Raw genomic sequence first — 22,118 nt, forward strand, 5'->3', positions numbered from 1 at the left:
ACAAACAAAAAAATGCTAATCACCCAGCTACTTTTTTAATCTGTTGCTTGGTGTAAACCATGCCTTTCCACGGCCTCCACGGAACTGGGGAATCCCGCTCAGGTTGTAGTTACTTCTTTGTGGCGACATTTAAAGGCAACATTGTTTATGATCTATGATCCAGACTCATTTAAAGGCAACATTGTTTATGATCTATGATCCAGACTCATACACTTATGAGTGTTGTTTCACTTTCCTCTTGTTTCTTCTCTAATCCTGAGCCTCTGTCCCTAGAGTTTTGTTTTTCTTTCATGTGGTATTTCGAGGGTAAATCCGAGTGAGTGCTATGTTGTATCTGCTGTTCTCCATAGTATCCAATTTTCTGCCTTAATTATATGTCTTCCCTCTCCCAAATTTATTTATTTTTTTAAGTTTTGGTTTTGTTTTTGTTTTTTGAGACAGAGACAGGGTGAGTGGGGGAGGGGCAGAGAGAGAAAGAGAATCCCAAGCAGGCTCCACGTGGTCAGCACAGAGCCTAAAGTGAGGCTGGAACACATGATCCGTGAGATCATGACCTGAGCCAAAACCAAGAGTCGGTGATCAACCAGCTGAGCCACCCAGGCACCCCTCCCTCTAGATACCCCGCCCTCTTCCTCTGCTTGAGGTTTCTTCTAGGCACTTCTGGATTTCCGAGGATGTCCTGTCTCATGCTAGGGGCCTGCTGTTTAATTTAAGAAATCATTTTTCAGAAAACCACTATCAGGTCAAAGCTGAGATGGACCCATCTTACCCAGGACTTCAAGGTCATTGGATCTCGTCTCCACACTCTCCAGGTTTCTCCTGGCCGCATCATTGCTTTCCATGTGAATCCCCAAAATAGTGTCATGACCCTGTTAAATTAACATTTGTTAAGTGGAGCACAGGGGGATGGTGAGCCACAGTTCCGCAGAAGACGACAAGAGACGCTGAAATAGAGAAGTTTCTTGCTCACAGGTCCTGGAAGAAGCACACGGCCTGCCTCGAGGGACCGTGCGGGGAGGTCAAGGTGGGGTGCGGGCAGAGAGGCAGGACCCGGGGCGTGTGCCTTCATCGGGGTCTGTGAGTGGAGTGACTCGGGGTTCCCGGGTCGGGGCCAGATCTGTCCGCTCAAATCTAAAGAGCAGTGTTTCAGTGCACCCCCACGGGGGTCCTATCTAAGGGGTGCACTCGGTACGGGGACCCCGGGTGGCGGGGAAGACCTACCAGGAGCTCATTCCTGCCTGTCACTCTGCCGGCTACCGCGTGAGCGGCTGGCGTTACCATCAGGGTCCCCGCAGGCTGCTCGGTGGGACAGAATAGATGCCGAGGCCGCGACACCACAGAGTAGCTAAAACTACCAGTGGGAAATCGGTGTGTTTCATAAGCTGAGTCCCGGGAGCGACAGGAAATCCGGTAGCCCTGCGTCAGCAATCCTGGCCCTGCTGGCCCCTGCCCGCCAGCTCGCTGCCCTCTCCCACCCCCGCCGGGGCTGAAACACCAGGAGCCTGAGGAGCCTGAGGATGGTAGAAATGCATGGTTTTTAAATACAGCTTGGATTTATTCTTAAAATGAAAATGCTCGTACTTTTCAGTAAGAACTCCTCTCGTAGAGTTTCTTTCACTGCCCTTGGTCCCCTGGCCCCTCTCTCGCTGGATCTGGAACCCTGCCGCCGTGTTGCTTGTAGCCCGTGCGTGTGTGGTGGTCTCCATAAGCCGTCTGGAGCCAGGTCCAGCCTGAGGTACGAGCCTGGGGAGCCGCTCGTACCGCCCCCCACCCCCCACCCCCCACCCCTGCCATGAGTCTGGTCCCAGTGGCACGGGCGTTTGCATGCCCTCAGTACCGCACACGTCTCTCTCCTGTTCCAGTGAATGAACGGAGGGACGACGCCTATTTTTACTCAGACACAAAAGACATTGGATGGGTTTAAGAGAAGTTTAGCTTTCCAAAAAAAAAAAAAATTAACCTGAATTGTCCTGAAATACTTTGGCCGTCTCAGTTTGGTGCGTTAAGAATGGAATCACTCCTGATTGAATATCCGTTTCACCTAAGGAGTCAATTTTGGAAGATTTGGACAGCGTTCTCAACCCGCAGAAAACCCTTGACTTGTTTGAAGATGACGAGCTGGGCTCCGTCGCGCTACAGATCCGATCCTTTGCTGAGCCGTCTGGTTCCGTTGACGACAGGCAGTCTTTACTCGCACTCTTCCAGAAGGTGCGCTCTTGCGGGTTCGCTTCAGCAAATTACCACTTACATTAAAAGTAGACACGTGTATAATTCTGTACGTGGTTTCCCAGTTGGATCATTTTTTTTAGGTCTTTAAATGAGCCTTGCTTTTTTCTTTTTTTTAATCCTCTCAGGAGGGGATAAATGAGTTTTCAAAGCTATAACTAATGGGTCCACTCAAACCATCCCCACACATAGACACACACACATCACACTCTCAGGGAAAGCCAGGATTAGCAAGGATCTGGGCCTGCCCGGTGATCAGGGGCTAAAGAAAATGATAACAGTGAGAGGCAATGATGAGAGACTGAGGGGATGCCTGGGGGGCTCAGTCGGCTCAGCGTCCGACTCTGGATCTCAGCGCAGGTCATGATCTCACGGTTCGTGGGTTCGAGCCCTGCATCAGGCTCTGCGCTGACAGCACGGGGCCTGCTGGGGATCCTCTCTCTCTGCCCTTCCCCTGCTCGTGCTCTCTCTCTTTCTCAAAATAAATAAATAAACACGAGAATTTTTTTCTAAAGAAAAATAAGAGAAAAAAGAGAAATGAGATCCTGGGAAGGGCAGGATCCAAGAGTCCTTTCGTCCCTTTGACAGCCCTGGAAGCGGCACAGGAGGATTAACCCAGAGAGGGCAGGTGATAGTCAGAGGGAGCTCAGCAGTGGGGTCGGCAAAGGACTGGGTGGGAGGGAGACAGAGTCCAGACCAACGAGCTAAGCCTTCTGTGTCTTAAAGGCGCGATGACTGACCAGCGGCTCAGTGGAGACAGACGTGACCGCCCAGACCAGGTGTTCACAGGGGAAGGACCACAGGCCGACTTGTTTCTGGGATCCGTTTCTGTCTATAATGGAGTCATCCGAAAATTGAACTGGGCCGTCTTCCATTCTCAGTGGACAGTTAGTGACCCGGCACAAGGAGAAGATGTAGAAAATTCCAGGAATGGGATCCACAATTAAGAGACAATGTCATATGAATGGATGTTTACATTGAGTTATATTTTTATTTTATTTATTTATTTTTTTGAGAGAGAGCAAGTGTGAGCGGAGGAGGGGCAGTGAGAGAGAGAATTCCAAGCATTCTCTGTGCTGTCAGCAAAGAGCCCGATGTGAGCTCAAACTCACAAACCGCGAGATCATGACCTGAGCCAAAGTCAAGAGTCAGACACTTAACCGACTGAGCCACCCAGGTGCCCCGAGTTATATTTTTTAAATGCTATGGCAGAAAGAAAGAGCAATTTTTCTGATCCCTGGTGGCACTCCAGTGCCTTGTTACCAAATCGGTGTATATAGATTATGATCAGTAAGAACAGCAAAGAAATTCTCATTTGGAGTGTAGAGAATAGTGCACGCCAGAAGTTAAAAAAAAAGACCAAGAATCCCAGTTAGAAATCAGTTGCAATTGTTTATTTAATTACTTACATGTGTATTTCATGCCACAATTCCACTTCCAAAAATGATTTGAAGTGTCTTCCAATAATCATAACAGCAAAGGCATACTTTAAACTGTGAACACTGACTATCCTCAAGTAGGAATTTGGGGATGAGGAAAGCAAAGAGAGGTCACTTCGTTTTCGATTTAAACATTTCTGTGTTGTATGCATTTTGCGCCGAGTGGTTTAATTTGCTTTTCTACGTTTTTGAAAGCCGAAAAGGCAGAGAAAGAATCTTCTGCACATCGCTCTTCCAGCCTTAGCATGCTTCTGGGGCACATAGGTTCCTTCACACGCAAGCACACCATCGCTTTGTACACACGGGACTGTGCGTTGAACGCTGATTGACCGCAGCTGCTTTCGGTAACGTGGGTTCCTTTAAAGTGACACCTGGAAACGAGGGAGACTCTGTGCCCACGCCGGCCTGGCAAGAAGCCAGGAAAAGCAGCCGCGCCGCAAGGCCTTCTGGAGGGAAGAGGCAGGGAGATTTCACGGAAACTAGCGCTTTGCCAAAGACCTACAGGAGCATGGGGGCTCCGATCCTTCTGCTGTGGGAGTTGAGGGATGCCCCCTGTCTGTTCTCTCTGTGCCTTTCAGCGTTCCGTCATCTGCCCACTTGTCCCCTTGACTTTCTGAGCGTCCCGAATGCCCGCACCCCAGAGAAGAGGGCAGCAGACGCCACCCCCCCACCCCCCCCACCGCACCGCATCTGACCTAAGGCCCCTGTGGAGCAGAGCTTGAGCGCCACACCCCCCAGGGTCCGACTTGTACAAGGGGCGCTCCGGGCCCCCCCACCTCCGGCACCACCCGGCTGCTTCCCCCGCAAGAGCCCCCCGCCCGCTCTGGGAGGCCCTCGGTCTCCTCTCCGCCCGTTGGGTAGAGAACGGAAACGAGTTCCAAATGGAGCTTCCATCGCGGTGTTTTTTCCAAAGCAGTGGCTTCCACGTTAACGACCTGTGTTTTTGTCAATTTGCAGAGAATACATAAAAATCTTCACGTCTTTGTGACCGTGAGTCCCACAGGACCCAGCTTCCGCCGGCAGTGCCGACTGCGCCCTTCCATGGTCACCGCCTGCACGGTGGACTGGTACGGGGAGTGGCCAGAGGATGCCCTCCTCGCTGTGGCCGATGCTTTCCTAAGAGAGAAGGTGGACTTAGGCAGCAGGGAGGTAAGCACGGCCTCCTTTAAAGACCTGACACGAGGGAAGTTCCAGGCTGTTAACGGCGTCTGGCAGAATTATGTCCGGAACGGCAGTGAATCCTAGGTGGACAAAAATGTGAAATACGTCAAGCGGTTGTCTTGACTCTGTCAGCTCCCGTGTCTTTTGCCCCCTGGTCCATCCGATGTCAAAGACGCCCAGACTCCTCCCTGCCTGGGTCTCCCCGCTACTGTGCCCCGAGGAGACCAGCAGGTGTCCTTGACCGGGAGAAGATGTGCCAGATGCCGTGGTGAGGGGGCCGCAGCCTTCTGTGTGTTCCCCGGAAACGCCTCTGGCTCGTGTGCAGCAAACCACATCCGCCCAGAGTTAGCGAGCCGCAGTAAGGAAGGTGCTTTACCCAACCTTTGATAACAAAGGAAGCTGTAAAAGCATACACCCCGAAGCTCGGTGCGGCACCCAGAAAAGGGCTTGCGGCCTTACTAGCCAAGCGTCCAAGGAGCGAAAGGCTGGGGGGAGAGTCTGTGCAGAGCCGGCTGGGGGGACGCTGGCCAGGGAACGGCTAGACCCCCGTGGGCCGGGGTGGGCGCCAGCTTGTGTCCCAGACAGAATTCTCCCTGAAACTTACCCCCGGGCGTTCTTTCTCCTCTGGTTTTCCCACCCAGCATATCAGTATATCCTTTGAGGCCTTACGTTGTCACGGCTTTACTTCACTCAAGGAAGTGAAATTGAGTCTTGTGCATTTGATAACCCACTTTAGGAAAGGACGATAGGAGATGTTAATCAATCAGTCAGTCAGTCAGTCACCGTGAACCTTGGCCATGATGACGGCTCCGTAAACCCTGGGATGGCTGTAGCAGAAATGCGGGTCGGGCCCGGAGGAACGAGTCATTAGTCACTGGCCATATTGTTGCCTTGTCCACTCCTGACACCATCCAAACCCCTAAAACTTCTATTTTCTTGGTCCCCCTCACCCAGGCTCTTTATCAACTGCCCCGCACCCCAGAATGATACTCTTTCAAGTTACTCAGCATGTTCAATTTCCCCTTTCTTGATGCATAAATTCTTGAAAATTATTATTTTGCAGCACTTAAAGGAAAAACTCGCCTCGACGTGTGTCCAAATCCACAAAAGCATAAAAGACTTGAACACAAAATACTTTCAGAAAACCGGACGGCGTAATTACGTCACTCCCAACAGCTACTTGCGATTCATGGATACATTTGCTCACATTTTGAGGTCACGCCAGAAGGAAATGCAAACAAAGAGGTAAGGCTTTGAGGCCAAATCAGAAACGCGTATCTTTTTTAAATTGGTGCTTTTAGGGGCACCTGGGGGGCTCAGTCGGTTAAGTGTCTGACTTCGGCTCAGGCCATGATCTCACCATTTGTGAGTTCAAGCCCCGTGTCAGGCTCTGTGCTGACGGCTCGGAGCCTGGAGCCTGTTTCAGATTCTGTGTCTCCCTCTCTCTCTGCCCCTCCCCTGCTCGTGCTCTGTCTGTTTCCCCCTCTCTCTCTCTCAAAAATAAATAAACGTTTAAAACAAAATTTTTTAATAAATAAATTGGTGCTTTTATTTGTAAAAGAAAAAAGAGACACAAATACAAAAGAATGAGCCGGAATCTACCTTCCCAAGGGGGAAAGACAAAAGCCCAAGAGGTAAGGCGTTCGGAGGCTGCCGCAGGGAGTCGGCACCTTCACGATGACGGCACGTGGGCACAGAAGGTCCTGCTTCGCTAACGTCTCATCGTGTCTCACACCTTCTGAACCCTCTCTTCCCCGCAGGAGTCGTTTGCACATGGGCCTGTCCAAGATCCTGGAAGCCAGCGCTCTGGTTACAGAAACACAGGAGGAGCTCTTGATTCTTGGCCCTCAGATCGAACAAAAAACAAAGGTGCGTCTGGTGTGAAACCTCTTTTGAATACTTCATAGTTGAGTACGACAGGCTGGGAAGCCGAGCCGTCGTCGCACTTGGCAGAGACGGATCAGAGCCCCGCTGTGTTAGCACGTGGCTGCGTGGCCTCTTGGGCTCAACTTTCTTATCGTAAAATGAGCAAAACAATAACAATGATAGCAAAATAGTAACATCGTTGTATTTTCTAATTAAGTGTGATAGCAGGCATATAACTAATTATAAAAGCTCACACAGGAAAATTCTGTCATTCTTAGTGAAATCGACCTAAACTATGCTGTAGTAACTTGCAACCTGCAGGGTGTTCTACAAATCATGCTTCTCACACTGCCTGGATGGCTCAGTCGGTTAAGCATCTGACTCTTTTTTTGTGTGCGTGAGAAAGAGAGAGACAGAGTGGAGGAGGGGCAGAAAGAATGGGAGACACAGAATCCGAAGCAGGTTCCAGGCTCCGAGCCGTCAGCACAGAGCCTGACACGGGGCTCGAACTCACGAAGCGCAAGATCGTGACCTGAGTCGACGTCGGACGCTTAACTGACGGGGCCCCCCAGGTGTCCCTAAGCATCGGACTCGTGATCTCAACTCAGGTCTCGATCTCAGGGTCATGAGTTCAAGGCCCATCATTGGGCTCCATGCTGGGTGTGAAGTCTACTTTAAAAAATAGAAAATAAATAGTAACAATAATAATAATAATAATAAATTAAAATACGAATCATACTTACCACTCTTGACGTGCATTGCAAGAGAATGATCTTGGCTATGTCATCCTCTCTGGTTTCGTCTGTTAACCAAATATATTTAGGCTGATTTTGATACATTTTATAGTAATTAAATGAGCTGTGGATTTTTCTTTAAACGAATTTCTCTTCAAAAAAGAGATGCCGTGTCTCTGAAAATTCATCTTCCAAAGAACTGTGTGTTTCATTAGGAAAAGGAAGCCCTGATGGAAAGACTGTGGAGAGATTCACAAGTAGTTGAGAAAGTTCAGATGCTGGTTCAACAAGATGAAGAAATTATGGCAGAAGAAGTCAGAATTGTGGAAGAATGTGCTCAGGTAAGACTAAAATACAATCCATGACAATCAGTTGGAGGTTTGCAAAATTATCCCCCAACCCCAAAATCTGAAGGTTGGGTTGACTGCTGTTACATCTATCATGCTCAAGTATGGATGCTTTTAATTCTTAGCCCCACAAGGATTTATTGTAGACGGAACTGGGAGCACAGAGACGCAGAATCCCTGTCCCCCAGAAAGCTGCCTCCCCAGGCAGAGACAGAGACAGCCCCGCTCTCGGAGTCACCACAGCGGGAAGTCCCCTGAGCCACATCACAGACACACGTGGCCTGTGAGAAGGGCGCCTGCGGGGACTGAGCCGCCCCGGGCACCCCTTGTCACCAGTTACACGCATAACCGGTCTTAACCCCGTTTCACTGGCCGAGCCCTCCTCACCCTCCGGTGGGAGCCCGGCAGGAATCCGCTCGGTGCAGCTGTCGGCCAGCTGCCCCCCTGGGCTGCTCGGGCGCACCCTCTCGGAGGGCATGAAGGGTGAGCCTCTCGCGTCTTCCACGGGCGGCGGTTTCTCCTCCATCAACTCCATCCGTCCAAAAGCTACATGTAAGCCAGTCACCGCGATCTGTGTGCAGTGACTTATTTGTAAATGACACGCACGAACTCCTATCACTAGCAGACGTCACAGCACAGTCAGCCCCCACGGGCAGGTTCGCGCGAGCAGAGTGGATGCGGACACACATCTCAGACGGTCCCCGAGGGGACTTACAGACGTGACGGCTGGCTCTGTGTCAGGCCCGATTCGATCAGCGTCGTGTTCACGTTAGGCCATGGCTGAGGAGAGGGGGGGAAGCTCATGGCCGGGACAAGCAGGGAGCGGCCGCCCCCTCTCTGCCCCCTCCTGCCTCCAGGTTCACGTCCCCAAGCCCCCGCTCCTCTCGGGAGCCTTCTAGGACCCTGTTCGTTTTGAGGGCTGGCTTACTTCACACTCGATGGCGTAAGAGCAAATGCCCTTCCTTGCGTGCACACAAGCACACGTCCTAAATGGTGGGCCACCCCCTGCCAGCCCTCCCAGCGGTGGGCCTCTCCCCTCCCTCGGGTCGCCAGAGTCCCCCGTGGGCGACCCGCGGGCCCTGCTGGGCCTGATTTCAGTCTTTAGCTTCCGGCCGAAAGAAAATGGATACAGAAGAGTTCATGTTTTGTTCTGCGGTTCCTGTTTGTGCCCCCATCACGGGGTGTGGCTTCAGGGACAAGTCCAGGTTGTGCGGGGCCTGAAGCTCACACGGCTTTGGGGGCATATTTTTTAGAATCTAAAATTACTAGTTCACAATTAAACCTAAAAGTATTTATTTACATAAGTAAAACATCAAATGAAATACAAATTTTTAAAAGCTGACAGTTACTACAAACGTCACAAAATCTAGAAAAATAACATGGTAATGTTTGTTGATTATCTGCCTTAGATGCCCGGTAACGCCTCCCCCCTGCATTTTCCCACTGCGGGCTGAACGTGTCCTCGTGTGAAAATCAGGGCTATCGTTCCCATGGGGTGGCCAACGCAGTTCACAAAGGTGCGGTTTTCGTTTTTGCTGGTTTAAGGCGTTTTCCTTCAATTTCATAATGTCACTGATAACACCATGAATATTTTTAACGTCACTCTCGATGGCTGTAGGCAAACTGGCATTTCAAGGTTTCTTGGGCAGTGAATAATTTTAGATGTCAAGTGAATGGAAAGCATTCATTACCAATTTTCCACCAGTGTCTTCAGTTGTTTTCTGATATTCGTGTTTTCATTCATGTATTTCTTGCACACTCAGCCAGAACCTTGAATTTTTCCAGTGTGATCACATGACACATTCTTCTTTATGAATTGGATTATTAAGCAGACAAGAGGCAGATCATTACCTCTGTCCTAAACGTATTTTTTCCTCTTACTAAATTATAGCTTTTGGTATGACCTGAAAATTGTCATCGCATTTCCTCCTCTCTCCACATAATCTGTATGGATTTTAACACTTAATCCCTTTCGTGTTATGGTCCACGAATTTTTGCCTTCAGTATTTATTTGTAAATAAAAATTTTAAATTATAAAATAAGGCACTTTTCACATATGTCTGTGTGAGGAACCTGTAATTTTTCACGGTTCATTGAGATATCCCAAAACAATTTTTTAAATGCAGTCACTATTCCCCAAAACTTACAAATTCTGATGAATTCTTTTTGCGTAGCCTCCCTTCCAGAAAAGCGGGACACGAATGGCAGGTTTGGAATAGTGTGCCCTGCGTTATCTGGAGTCGTTGCGAAGGCGTGAACTTCCGCTTTGAGTAGGTGTCTGTGAGAACCTGACCCCCCACTTCCTGATCAACAGAAGGACTTTCCACAGAAAACCCGGGTTCTGGATGCAGATGTCGCCAGCCTCGTTTCTCTGCCACTACCCACTGAGCTCTGTCGTACGAATGTATCTTACAACAGGACCCCTGGCCCCAGCACCGCAGTGTCACACGACCAGGAAAGCTGGGGCGGGGACGGCAGAAGTATCTGGACGTCGTTCTGACTTGAGACGGCTTTTGCAATAACGGAATTATACAGAGAGGTGACCGTGCACGGTGTATCAACCCTGTGCGTTCACACGGCCTCGGGGGCTTCTGTCTATTGCAGAGAACCGCCAGAGAGATAAGGAGTGTGCTTCCAGCTCTGGACAAGGCCACCGTGGCCCTGAGCACCCTGGATAAAGCCGACATCACCGAGCTAAGGTAATGCACCTCGTGTGTTCTGAGTTGGAAAAGCTCAAACTAAAGCATAAACGCGTGGTAAAGTTATGAGTCTGTATTCAGACATTTTCAGACTGTGTCCCTTTTGCCCGTCTTGGCTACTTTAAGTTCTTCGCTCTGTGCGTCACCTGCCGCACCTTCTCCGTGTCTGGTGCCACCAGAGGCAGGCGTGTTGGCATTTTTTGGAGCCTCAAGAAAGAAAACTGACTGCCAGGTAAGCTGCGTGATGGGCTTCTGGCTGTGAACCAAACGCCAGTCTCAGAGACGTGAGATGTGCCCCCGGGACCGGCGCAGCACCGTGTGCCCAGGTGTGCCGGCGGAAGCCAGGGCGGTTCCGGAAACCCCTGACGCAGGGTGATGTGGGGTCCCACAGGTGGGGTGACAGCGGTTGTGGGGCCGTTGCCTGTGCCCACGGGCTGCAGGGATGCAGGGACACGCGCCTGGTGCTGCAGCCCCCCGGGACCCACCACCCTGTGCCCGAGCCCAGGCGCCTACTGCGCGGGAAGCCAGGAAGGACCAACGCGTGGGAACATAGCAGGAGAAATGAGATGCTCCGAGGTCCAGAACCTGACCTGTGTGTCTAGTTCGGATCTTTGGGTGAGACACTCCAGACTGAAGCTCCGCAGCCCAGCAGGCAAGAGTTTGCCATCACCTCTCAGATGTGTTCCGTTTTCTATTATTTATAGAAAAGTAGGACATGTATTGCAAAACTTTTTTTAATGTTTATTTACTTTTGAGAGAGAGAGAGAGAGAGAGAGAACGCACATGTGAGCAGGGGAGGGTCAGAGAGAGAGAGGGAGACACAGAATCTGAAGCAGGCTCCGGGCTCTGAGCCGTCGGCACAGAGCCCACGCGGGGCTGGAACCCACGAACCGCGAGATCATGACCTGAGCCGAAGTTGGACGCTCAACCACCTGAGCCCCCCAGGCGCCCCAGGAAAAGTAGTATTTCAATTAAAGATGCAGGAGTGAGCAAATCCACCATGATATTTACATTATTAACTCTGGGGACAAGAAGAGAAGACAACGAAGAAGCAGTCTTTAATCAGCGTGACTCTGTGGGGAGGAGAGTGCGCGCCACGGGCTGGGAGGCTGGTCCCATAGCGACAGTCGGACGCAGAGACAGACGACAGGAACAGAAGACGTTTTTGATCGTCGTCCTTTCTCGCCTCACTCACGGGAACGCGTCCTCACGCGGTCATCCCGCAGACGTTCTCAGTGTCCGACGAGGCGGCCGGGAAGCGGAGGACCTCGTGAGGTTTGTACGTGAACCGGACAGGTGTCTGCAGGAGGAATGTTCTAAGCAGGAGAGATGGAAAGCGCCAAAGTCCAAAAGCAGAAATGTGCTTCCTGGGTTTCAGGAGCTGCTGACGCCACGATGGCTGCGGCCTGTGAGCGCGAGGCGGTGGCCGGAGTCGGTATGGGACGGGAGCCACGCCCGGGCCTCCCCAGCGTCACCCTCCCTGTACCTCCCGACTTTGTCCCAGAAGTCCGTTCTCTTGGGTTTTCTCCGGCAGGTTCCCAGGAGAGCCCAGCTCGATTTCCAGTTGGCTCCTGAGCGCAGGGTGTGAAGGGGGCTGAGCCCACGGCTCCAGTGCCAGGCCTCCTGGGTTGGGACCCTGGCTTTGCCGCTTTCTACCTGTAGGGCCTCTCTGGGCCTCGGTTTCCCTCTTGTGCAGCGGGGATCACAGGTTGGATGAGTGGAAACTGTGAAGTGCTCAGAATGGAGTCTGGCTTGAGGCAGGTGCTAAGCCACTTCAATGCTGACAGGTGTCCTTGAACCCAGCGGCCCCCCCCCCACCCACAGTAGCTCAAACAAACTCCCTCCCCCGGGATTCCTTCCTTGTGTCTTGCGGGGGACGGGGCGGGGGGGGGGGGGGGGGGCGGTGTTTGTCTGTCTAGGATTCTCCCTTGTGACGTTGCTAAGGCGCGTGTCTTCGACCCCAGTGCCAGATAACGGGGGAGCCTTGTGGCACGATCATTGTTGCTGCTCTGACGAAGTGCAGCAGAGGCGCCCAGCGGAGACCAGTCCAGTCCGTCCTCCTTCCTCACGGCCGTTCCCAGCATCTGAGTGCAGACAACGGCCCGGTGATGGCACGGTCCTTTGCCAGCTAGCAACGTCACCGCTAGGAGGGAGATAGGAGAAGGTGCAGATTGGAGCAGTAATGAGCCTCTAAAGCAGATTGTCAGTGTCAGTAGGTCTCACTTGGAATCGGGCATGTGTTTCCGGAAGGTGACATGTAGGCGGAACTGTAGTCAAGTCAATCTGTTTTCCCTTTAATTTACATTAAAATTTTAGAGATAATACATTTCATCTCAACTTGACTACATTCCTGTGATGTTTGCTTTAAAAAAAGGCAGGGACTCCTGGGCTGAGTGACCGACTCTTGATTTCAGCTCAGGTCGTGATCTCGCGGTTCGTGAGTTCAATCCCTGCATCAGTCAACACAGAGCCTCCTCAGGATTCTCTCTCCCCCTCTCTTGGCCCCTTCCCTGCTCGTGCTCACTGGCTGTCTCTCTCTCTCTCAAAGTAAATAAATAAATAAACTTAAAAAAAAAAAAAAAAGAGCCAAACACAGGCAAAACTGAGGAAAAGCTTGTTTTTGGAGCTCCATTTCTCCTCTGTGGACCTTGTCTCTCTCTCGCTAGTTCCTCTGTTATGATCATTCTCCTTATTTCAAAAAAGCCATACTGAGAATCCCAGAAAAGCAATCTGATAAATTAGTTCTAAACACAGTGTTAATGACTTAATTAGTCAGTCCTGAAAAATATCTGCATTTTAAAAGGAGACTGTAAAAGAACAAAGGTGAATCTAAATGAATGAATCTCTAATGATGAAATTTAAGGCGGGGCGGCCTTTCCGGTGACCCCTGTAGACAGTGTTGCACTCGTAAATCTGGCTTCATTGCCTGCCTTCTTTCGGGAAGTGTGTATGGCTTCGTGCAGGGGAGACCCATTACCACGGGGGGACCTGCCCTTTTGTTCCCAAGTCCCAAAGGCTGTCACATAGCAACCACACCTGGTGGCTTTTCAGCGAAACTCGCTTCTTGTGACTGTTATCCTGACCCCTGGCTCTCCAGAGTGTCGCCTTCCCGCTACTCGGACCAGGACACAGCGAGAGGCGGCCTCCGGTGTTCCGGCAATCACATTATTAACCACCTGAGAGACGCCCCCTCCCGCACGGTGTTGTTTCCGTGACTTTACGATAGGAGCCCGAGATCAGGATGAAGAGAAGTCAGATGACATATTTGAGGGGAGGGGTGTGCTGGTCTCATCACGTCGTCACTAGCACATCGACGCTGGGACGGAACGGGAGGGCTCCGACTCTAAGGAACTGTGCCCTGAGTGCGTTCATAGTGACAAGAACTGCCCTCTCCCTCACTGTTCTGCATGTTCAGGTTTTATCATTTCGTCTTCCTAAAGCAAAGATGCCCACATTCAACAGGCCCCCCTGTTTAAAGGTCCCCAAGGGTGCAATCGCACGACCGTGCCTGTTCAGTATCTGTGCGTACTGACCTCGTGGTTTCCCGCCCGCTGCAGGGTGTACACGCGGCCTCCCTCCCTCGTGCTGATGGTCATGAACGCTGTGTGCATTCTTCTGCAGAAGAAACCCAACTGGGCCTCAGCGAAGTTGCTTCTTTCTCAAACCGGTTTCCTAAAAAAACTGATCAACCTGGACAGGGACAGCATCCCCGACAAGGTAAGAGAGTCGGTGCCTAATTAGTGCATGATTAACGCACTCCACCCCTTGGTCCCCAGTGTGGAACTTGGACCCGTGCGCTCCAACTGGAAGGCGGTGGTGCAGCAGGCCCCACGCCCACACGCAGCGGGGTCGCCGGGAGCGTCCGGGGACAGCAGCCCGCCGCGCCGCCCACATTGGAAAACGCCTCCACCGAGAATCTCTGTAAGGAGCGGGGAGGCCACCGGTGGGAGAAGGTCTCTCTGGGTGGATCGCACCACACCAGGTAACGGCAAGGAGCGATTCAAGCGTCTGAGATTTTTTTTATTTGAGATACAGTTGGCATGTAACGTTGTATTGGTTTCAGGTGTGCAGCATTCGGTGTTTGTTCCCGGAATGATCACCACAGCACACCTGCTTATCATCTGTCCCCTCATAGCTACAAATATTTTTTCTTAGGATGATAGATGATAACTTGCCAGATCTACTCGGTAACAACCCTCAAATGTACAACACGGTATTGTTAACTATAGTCGTCGTGCCGTGCATTACATCCCCAGGACTTATTTATCTCTCCCAACTGGCAGTTGGCACCTTTTGACCCCTTTCACCATCCCTCACCCCCACCTCTGGCGGCCACCAGTCCACTCTCTGTGTCTGTGAGTTCAGTGTTTTGTTTCAGATTCCACATCCAAGTGAGGTCGTCTTTCTCTGTCTTATTTCACTTAGTGTGATGCCCTCAAGGCCCATCTGTGTTGCCACACTGGGAGGATTTCCTTCTTTATTACGGCTGAATAATACTGCATTGTGTGTGTGTGTGTGTGTGTGTGTGTGTGTGTGTGTGTGTGTAGATCTATATCACATTATATATTGGTGTGTATGTATATATATCACATATGTGTGTATATATATATCACACTACGTGTATGTGTGTGTATACATATATCACATATGTGTGTATATATATCACATTATATGTATGTATATATATATCACACTATGTGTATATCACATATGTGTGTATATATATCACATATGTGTGTATACATGTATCACATTATATGTGTGTGTATATATATCACATTATATGTGTGATATATATATATCACATATACGTGTCTGTGTGTATATATATCACATTATATATGTATGTGTATATATATATCATTATATATGTGTGTTATGTATATATATGTCACATAATATATGTATGTGTATATATATATATTGAATTATATGTGTGTATATATCGTATTATGTGTGTGTGTGTATATATATATCTCACATTATATATGTGCATGTGTTATATGTATATCACATTATTAGTGTGTGTGTATATATATTGCATTATATGTGTGTTTTATATATATATCACGTTATATATGTGTGTGTATATATATGTGTCACATTATGTATGTGTGTGTAGATATATCTCACAATATATATTTGTGTGTATGTATATATATATCACATTATATGTGTGTATGTTATATATATCACATATGTGTGTATATATCACATTATATATGTGTGCATATATATTATATCACATTAATTACATGTACGTGTGTATAGGTATATATTATGTTATATATGTGTGCGTATGTATATATATATCATGTTAGATATATTGTGTTATATATATATATACATTATATGTGTATGTATATATATATCACATATGTATATGTATATATATCACATTTTATATGTGTGTATATATATTACATTAATTATGTGTATGTGTGTATATATATTACATTATATATGTGTGTATGTGTATATATGTATATCACATTATATGTTGTGTTATATATATATCACATGTGTGTGTGTATATATACATCACATTATATGTGTGTGTGTATATATATAACATTATAAGTGTGTGTGTATGTATATCACATTATATATGAGTGTGTGTATACATATCACATTGTATATATGTGTATATATATATATATCACATCATATATGTGTGTGTATATATATATCACATTATATAGGTGTGTGTGTATATACACATCACATTGTATATGTGTGTGTATATATATATCACATTGTATATGTGTGTGTGTATTTTTTCTTTATGTGTTCGTCCTTCAATGGACACTTAGTTGGCTCCCATGTCTTAGTTGTTGTAAACAGTGCTTCAGTGAACATAGGAATGCATGTACCTTTGCAAGTTCGTGTTTTTGTTTCTTTTAGGTAAATGCCCAGACGTAGAACTGCTGGATCATATGGTAGTTCTGTTTTCAATGTCATTGAGGAGCCTCCGTACTTTCTTCCATGATGGCTGCCCCAATTTACATTCCCACCACCAGTGCACAAACGTTCTCTTTTCTCTACATCCCGCCAACACCTGTTGTGTCTTGTCTTTTTGCTACTAGCCATTCTGAAAGGTGTGGAGTGGTATCTCATTGTGGTTCTGATTTGCGTTCCCCTGATGAGGAGGGATGTTGAGCATGTTTTCATGTGTCTGTTGGCCATCTATGTGTCTTCTTTTAGAAAAATGTCCATTCAGATCCTCTGCCCATTTTTTAATCAGATTGGGTTTGGGGTTTTATTTATTTCTGGTTTTTGTTTTTGTTTGTTTTTGGTGCATTTTGGTTTTGTTTTTGTTTTTTGCTATTGAGTTGTATGAGTTTTTTATATATGTTGGATATTAACCCTTTATCAACATATGTGGTTTGCAAATATTTTCTCCCTCTGCGTAGGTTGCTTTATCATTTTGCTGATGGTTCTCTTTATTGTGCAGAAGCTTTTTAGTTTGATGTAGTCATATTTATTTATTTTTGCTTTTGTTACCTCTGTTTTTGGTGTCAAATCCAAAGTCATTGCCAAAATTGATGTCAAGGAGCTCACCACCTGTGTTTTCTTCCAGGAGTGTTATGGCTTCAGGTCTGCCTCCAAGTCTTTAATCCATTTTGAGTTATTTCTGGGTGTGATGTGAGATAGGGGTCCAGCTTCCTTCTTTCACATGTGGCTGTGCAGTTTTCCCGACATCATTTATTGTACAGATTGTCCTTTCCCCGTCGTATATTCTTGGTTCCTTTGACATAAATGAATCAACTGTATATATGCACGGGCTCATTTCTAGGCCCTCTGCTCTGTTCCATCGACCTGTGTGTCTCTTTTATGCCAGTACCACGCTGTTCTGATCACTGTAGCTCTGCAACACAGTTCAAAATCAGGAAGTGTGATGCCTCTAGCCTTGTTCTCCTTTTTCAAGACTTTTGGGCTCTTTGGGATTTTTTGTGGTTCCATATACATTTTAGGATTATTTGTCCTATTTTTGTGAAAAATGCTATTGGAATTTTGATAGAGATTGCATTCGATCTGTAGATTGCTTTGGGTATTACAGACATTTTAACAATATTCTTTCAATTGGTGAGTATAAAGTATCTTTTGACTTACTGTGTCTTCCTCAGTTTCCTTCATCCGTGCCTTATAGTTTTCAGGGTACTGGAAGGTCTGTCACCTCCTTGGTTAAATTTATTTCTAAGTATTTTATTCTTTTTTTTTAATGTTTATTTTTGAGAAAGAAAGCGTGTGAGCAAGCATGAGTGGGGGAGGGGCAGAGAGAGAGGGAGACAGAGAATCTGAAGCAGGCTCCAGGCTCTGAGTTGTCAGCACCAAGCCTTATGTGGGGCTTGACCCCCAAACCATGAGATTATGACCTGAGCCAAAGTTGGATACTCAACCGACCGAGCCACCCAGGTGCCCCAAGATATTTTCTTTTCGATGCAACCACAGATGGGATTGTTTTCATAATCTCTCTTTCTGATGGTCCATTGTTGACGTAGAGAAATGCAGTTGAATCTTGTATATTGATTTTGTATCTTGCAACTGTAATGAATTTGTTTCTTCTAACAGTTTTTGGATGGAGTCTTTAGGGCCTTCCACATGTAATATCACGTCCTCTGTAATGGTGACAGTTTTATTTATTCTTTTCCGATTTGGATGACTTTCATCTCTTTCTTGCCCAGTTGCTCTGGCTAGGACTCCCAATACTGTGGGAGGAAACATCCTTCTCCTGTTCCTGATCTTAGAAGAAAAGCTTTCAGCTTCTCACTACTAAGTATGATGTTAACTGGGGACTTGTAATGTACAGTCTTTATTATGTTGAGGCGTATTCTGGCTATACCCAGTTTGTTGAGAGTTTTTTCATGAATGGATATTGAAGTTAGTCAAATGCTTCTTCTGCATCTATTGAGATGATAGTATGATTTTTATGCTTCGTTTTCTTACTGCGGTGTATCGCATTGATTGATGTTGGACCATCCTTGCCCTTGGGAATAAATCCCACTCGATCATGGTTTATGGTACTTTTAGTGTAATAGTGAATTCAGTTTCCTAATATTTTGTTGAGGATTTTTGCATCATTGTTCATCAGGGATATTGGTCTTTAATTTTCCTTTTTTGCAGCATCCTTGTCTGGTTTTAGTATCAGGGTAATACTGGCCTCATAGAGTGAGTTTGGATGTGTTTCTTCTCTTGCTGCTTTTTGGAAGCCTTTGAGAAGGATTGATATTAATTCTTTTTAATGTTTGGTAGAATTCACCACTGAAGCCAACTGGTCTTGGACTTGTTTGTTGGGAGCTTTTTCACCACTCATGCAGTCTCCTTACCAATTACCAGAATAATTATTCTGTCCAGATTTTCTATTTCTTCATGATTCAGTTTTGGTAAGCTGTATGATTTTAGGAATTTATCCATTTCTTTTAAATCGTCCTATTTGTTGGTGTGTAACTGTTCGTAGCAGTCTCTTGTGACCCATTTGTACTTCTGTGGTATCAGTTGTGATATCTCTTTTGTTTCTCCTTTATTCTTTGGGCACTCTCTCTTTTTCTCTTGGTGAGTTAGCTATAGGTTTTTCAATTTTGTTTGTTTTTCCGAAAAAACCAACTCTTAGATTCATTGATCTTCGCCGTTGCTTTTTCAGTCTCTATGTCGTTTATTTCTGCTCCCGTTCCTGTTGTTTCTTCCTTCTACTAACTTTGGACCCACTCGTTCTTCTTCTGCTAGTTTTTGGGGGTATGTTGAATTACAAGACTGACCCTCAGGTCGAAGCAAATAGGCCTCTTTCACTGAAAGGCTGGAAACTTTTCAGTCGCCCTCCTGGGTGCTGGGCCCTGGGGTGGGTGAGTCTGTACCAGCCCTTTCAGGACTGTTTCTCAGCTCACTGTGGCCTTGTGGGTCTCATGAATAGCAAACCTAGGTGTTTCCAGTATCTTCTCTCAGGTGCAGGTCTAAAAAGTTGAGGTGCAGGGGTGCCCAGGTAGCTCAGTCGGGTTAGGTGTTGCAGCTCAGTTCAGGTCATTGTCCCCCAGTTCATGGGTTCGAGCCCTGCCTTGGGCTGCATGCTGACAGCTCAGAACCTGGAACCTGCTTCGGATTCTGTGTGTGTCTCTCTCTGCCCCTCCCCGACTTGTGTGTTCTCTCTCTCTGTCTCTCAAAAATAAATAAACATTAAAAAAAATTTTTTTAATTTAAAAAGTTGAGGTGCCAGATGTGGGGTTCGAGCCCTCTCCTCTTCAGAGAGAAGCTTGGGCTGCTGAGTTCCCTCCCGATTGTGGGTTACTGTGCCAAGAGTGGAGGTTACGGCAAGACTGCGTCTTAGCTCCTCCTGCCCATTTCGAGGGTGTCTCAGAACATCCACCCGATGTCTATGGGTCATTCAGGTCGTGTCTGGGTTTCTTTTGGAGATGACTGTTCTGTGTGTAGTTCCCGGTGTGTCCGTGGGAGGGGACGAGTGTGGGATCCTCCTACATCGCCGTCTTGAACTAGATCCCTGAGATTTATTTTTATTTTGCTCAACAAATATTCATAGAACAGCATGTGCCAGAAACTCTTATGAACACTTAAAAAATATTAGTTCATGCTTGAGGAGATGGGGGACAGACTGGGGCATAGAACAAATTGAAGAAAATAAGGTAGCCTGGATGCCTAGTGAAGGGCTTTGCTGGAGTAGATTGAATTCAGAAGAATATAGATTTCCTGTAGGATTCCAGGAGCATGAGAACAGGGCCAAGGCCTGCAAGCATCGGGCTCAGGGCCCCGGGCAGGTGGGAGGCCGTGCCGGGTGGGCGAGTCTTGGACGAGCAGCTTGGTGGAGTAGCTTCCTTCCAGGGGACATAAGAGGCATTATGCTAGGTCACAGGAGCAACCCGTTCCTTTATGCGTAATAGGGAAGCCAGACATCCAAGGGCTCATTGCACAGTTAATTAATTACTTAGAATGATGATCTGGCTATTGGGATGTAGGGCCCTGTATGAACAAGGTGAATTGTTTAGCAAAGTGTTAATGTTCATGTCCATATTATTCATGAATTAACGTAACAGCTGCTCACTCTCTGAAGCGTTCTTACCAAAAGGATTCCCTGTGGCTTCAACAGATCTTTCAAGCTAAAATAATAGCTCATCTAAAGAAGTTGTTAAAAGCATGACAGTATTCGAAGCAATAATGAGAACGCCAATAGTAATCCGGTAACGGGCCACCTGCCGTCTAAATTATTTAGCAAAATGGTTCTGTCCTACAAGAGGGGAAATGCCTGGTTGGAAAGGAAGACAAAAGGACTGTCGGTCTGAGAAAGATTTTATTCCGGTTCTGGCTCCCCAAAGTAGATGAGAAATAGTATGTGCCCACCTCGGAACAAGGAGTACCATGGAGCTGAGGTGGCCCTCTGGGCACGTGACACGGATGAGCGAGAGAGTGTCCTCCGTGGGCCTCCGTGTCCCCCGGCCGCACCGCCACCCCTGACTAGACAGACCTTTAAATAGGCACCGTGCCCGGCGGATGTGCCTCCCGGGCGGCAGAAGCTGCGGGCGGGGTCCTGCTCCCCGACGCCTCAGGTGCACAAGGAGGCTTCAGACCTTGCAAGCTGGAGGAAGCTAACCTGGTGTACTTTTGTTTTAAAACGGAGTTCCCGGGACAGCCGGGGGGGCTCAGTTGAGTGTCCGACTCTCGATTTCGGCTCAGGTCATGATCTCATGGTTCCTGGGATCGAGCCCTGTGTTGGGCTCTGCACTGACAGCTCAGGGCCTGCTTGAGACTCTCTCTCTCCCTCTCCCTGCCCCTCCCCCCTCCCTCTCTCCTTCTCTTTGTCTCTCTCTTAAAATAAGTAAATGAGGGGCGCCTGGGTGGCTCGGTCGGTTAAGTGTCCGACTTCGGCTCAGGTCATGATCTCACGGTCCGTGAGTTCGAGCCCCGCGTCGGGCTCTGTGCTGACAGCTCGGAGCCTGGGGCCTGTTTCGGATTCTGTGTCTCCCTCTCTCTGACCCTCCCCCGTTCATGCTCTGTCTCTCTCTGTCTCAAAAAAAATAAATAAACGTTAAAAAAAAAAAAAAATTTTAAAAATAAGTAAATGAACTTAAAAAAAATAAAACAAAGTTCCTTTTTAAACAGTACAGCAAAGCCACTGTGGCAACAGTAGCAATAATCAGATGTTTACAGCAGCGACTTCCCCCTCCTCTGCTGCAGGGCCGTTGCACCCGCGGCTACGCGTCCTTAATTCTGCCACCGAAGAGTAGTTGAGTATTTCTCATACGAAATGAAATTTCACTTTCATGTGAACGGGGGGAAGAAAGCCTCAGCTCAGCACGTCTTTTTCTTGTAATACATGAATTGTGTTTTCTCTAGGTTTTCATGAAGCTGAAAAAAATTTTGCTCTTCCCTGATTTCAACCCAAACAAGATTGCCCTCATTTCTATAGCCTGTGGCTCTATGTGCCAGTGGGTCCTGGCTTTGAATGACTATCATGAGGTGCAGAAGGTACGCTCTTCCCCGGAAATATCGAGAACAGCCCGGAAGGGACGCTTCCTCGTCCCGGAAGTAGCTCGTGCTTAACAGTGCTCACGGAATACCTCACGAGAACCACTTTCCTCAAAGACCCTATGCTGACGCCTGCGGATGGCAAGTGCATCCGTCGGGTTGTTTTACTTATGGCAG

At 47.8% G+C, this 22,118-nt stretch overlaps 1 protein-coding gene across 1 annotated transcript in view; it reads left to right on the forward strand.

The window, feature by feature from the left end:
- DNAH14 (dynein axonemal heavy chain 14) overlaps positions 1-22,118 on the forward strand; it is a 328,550-nt gene that overhangs the window by 226,026 nt on the left and 80,406 nt on the right. The window contains exons 58-65 of the mRNA XM_047848102.1: positions 2,047-2,208; positions 4,623-4,814; positions 5,890-6,071; positions 6,587-6,695; positions 7,642-7,767; positions 10,378-10,472; positions 14,030-14,189; positions 21,810-21,941. Coding sequence (XP_047704058.1) covers positions 2,047-2,208; positions 4,623-4,814; positions 5,890-6,071; positions 6,587-6,695; positions 7,642-7,767; positions 10,378-10,472; positions 14,030-14,189; positions 21,810-21,941 — 1,158 coding nt within the window. The remainder of the gene's footprint in view (positions 1-2,046; positions 2,209-4,622; positions 4,815-5,889; positions 6,072-6,586; positions 6,696-7,641; positions 7,768-10,377; positions 10,473-14,029; positions 14,190-21,809; positions 21,942-22,118) is intronic.

This window comes from Prionailurus viverrinus, unplaced genomic scaffold (genome assembly GCF_022837055.1).
Source record: "Prionailurus viverrinus isolate Anna unplaced genomic scaffold, UM_Priviv_1.0 scaffold_53, whole genome shotgun sequence".
Classification (NCBI taxonomy): Eukaryota; Metazoa; Chordata; class Mammalia; order Carnivora; family Felidae; genus Prionailurus; species Prionailurus viverrinus.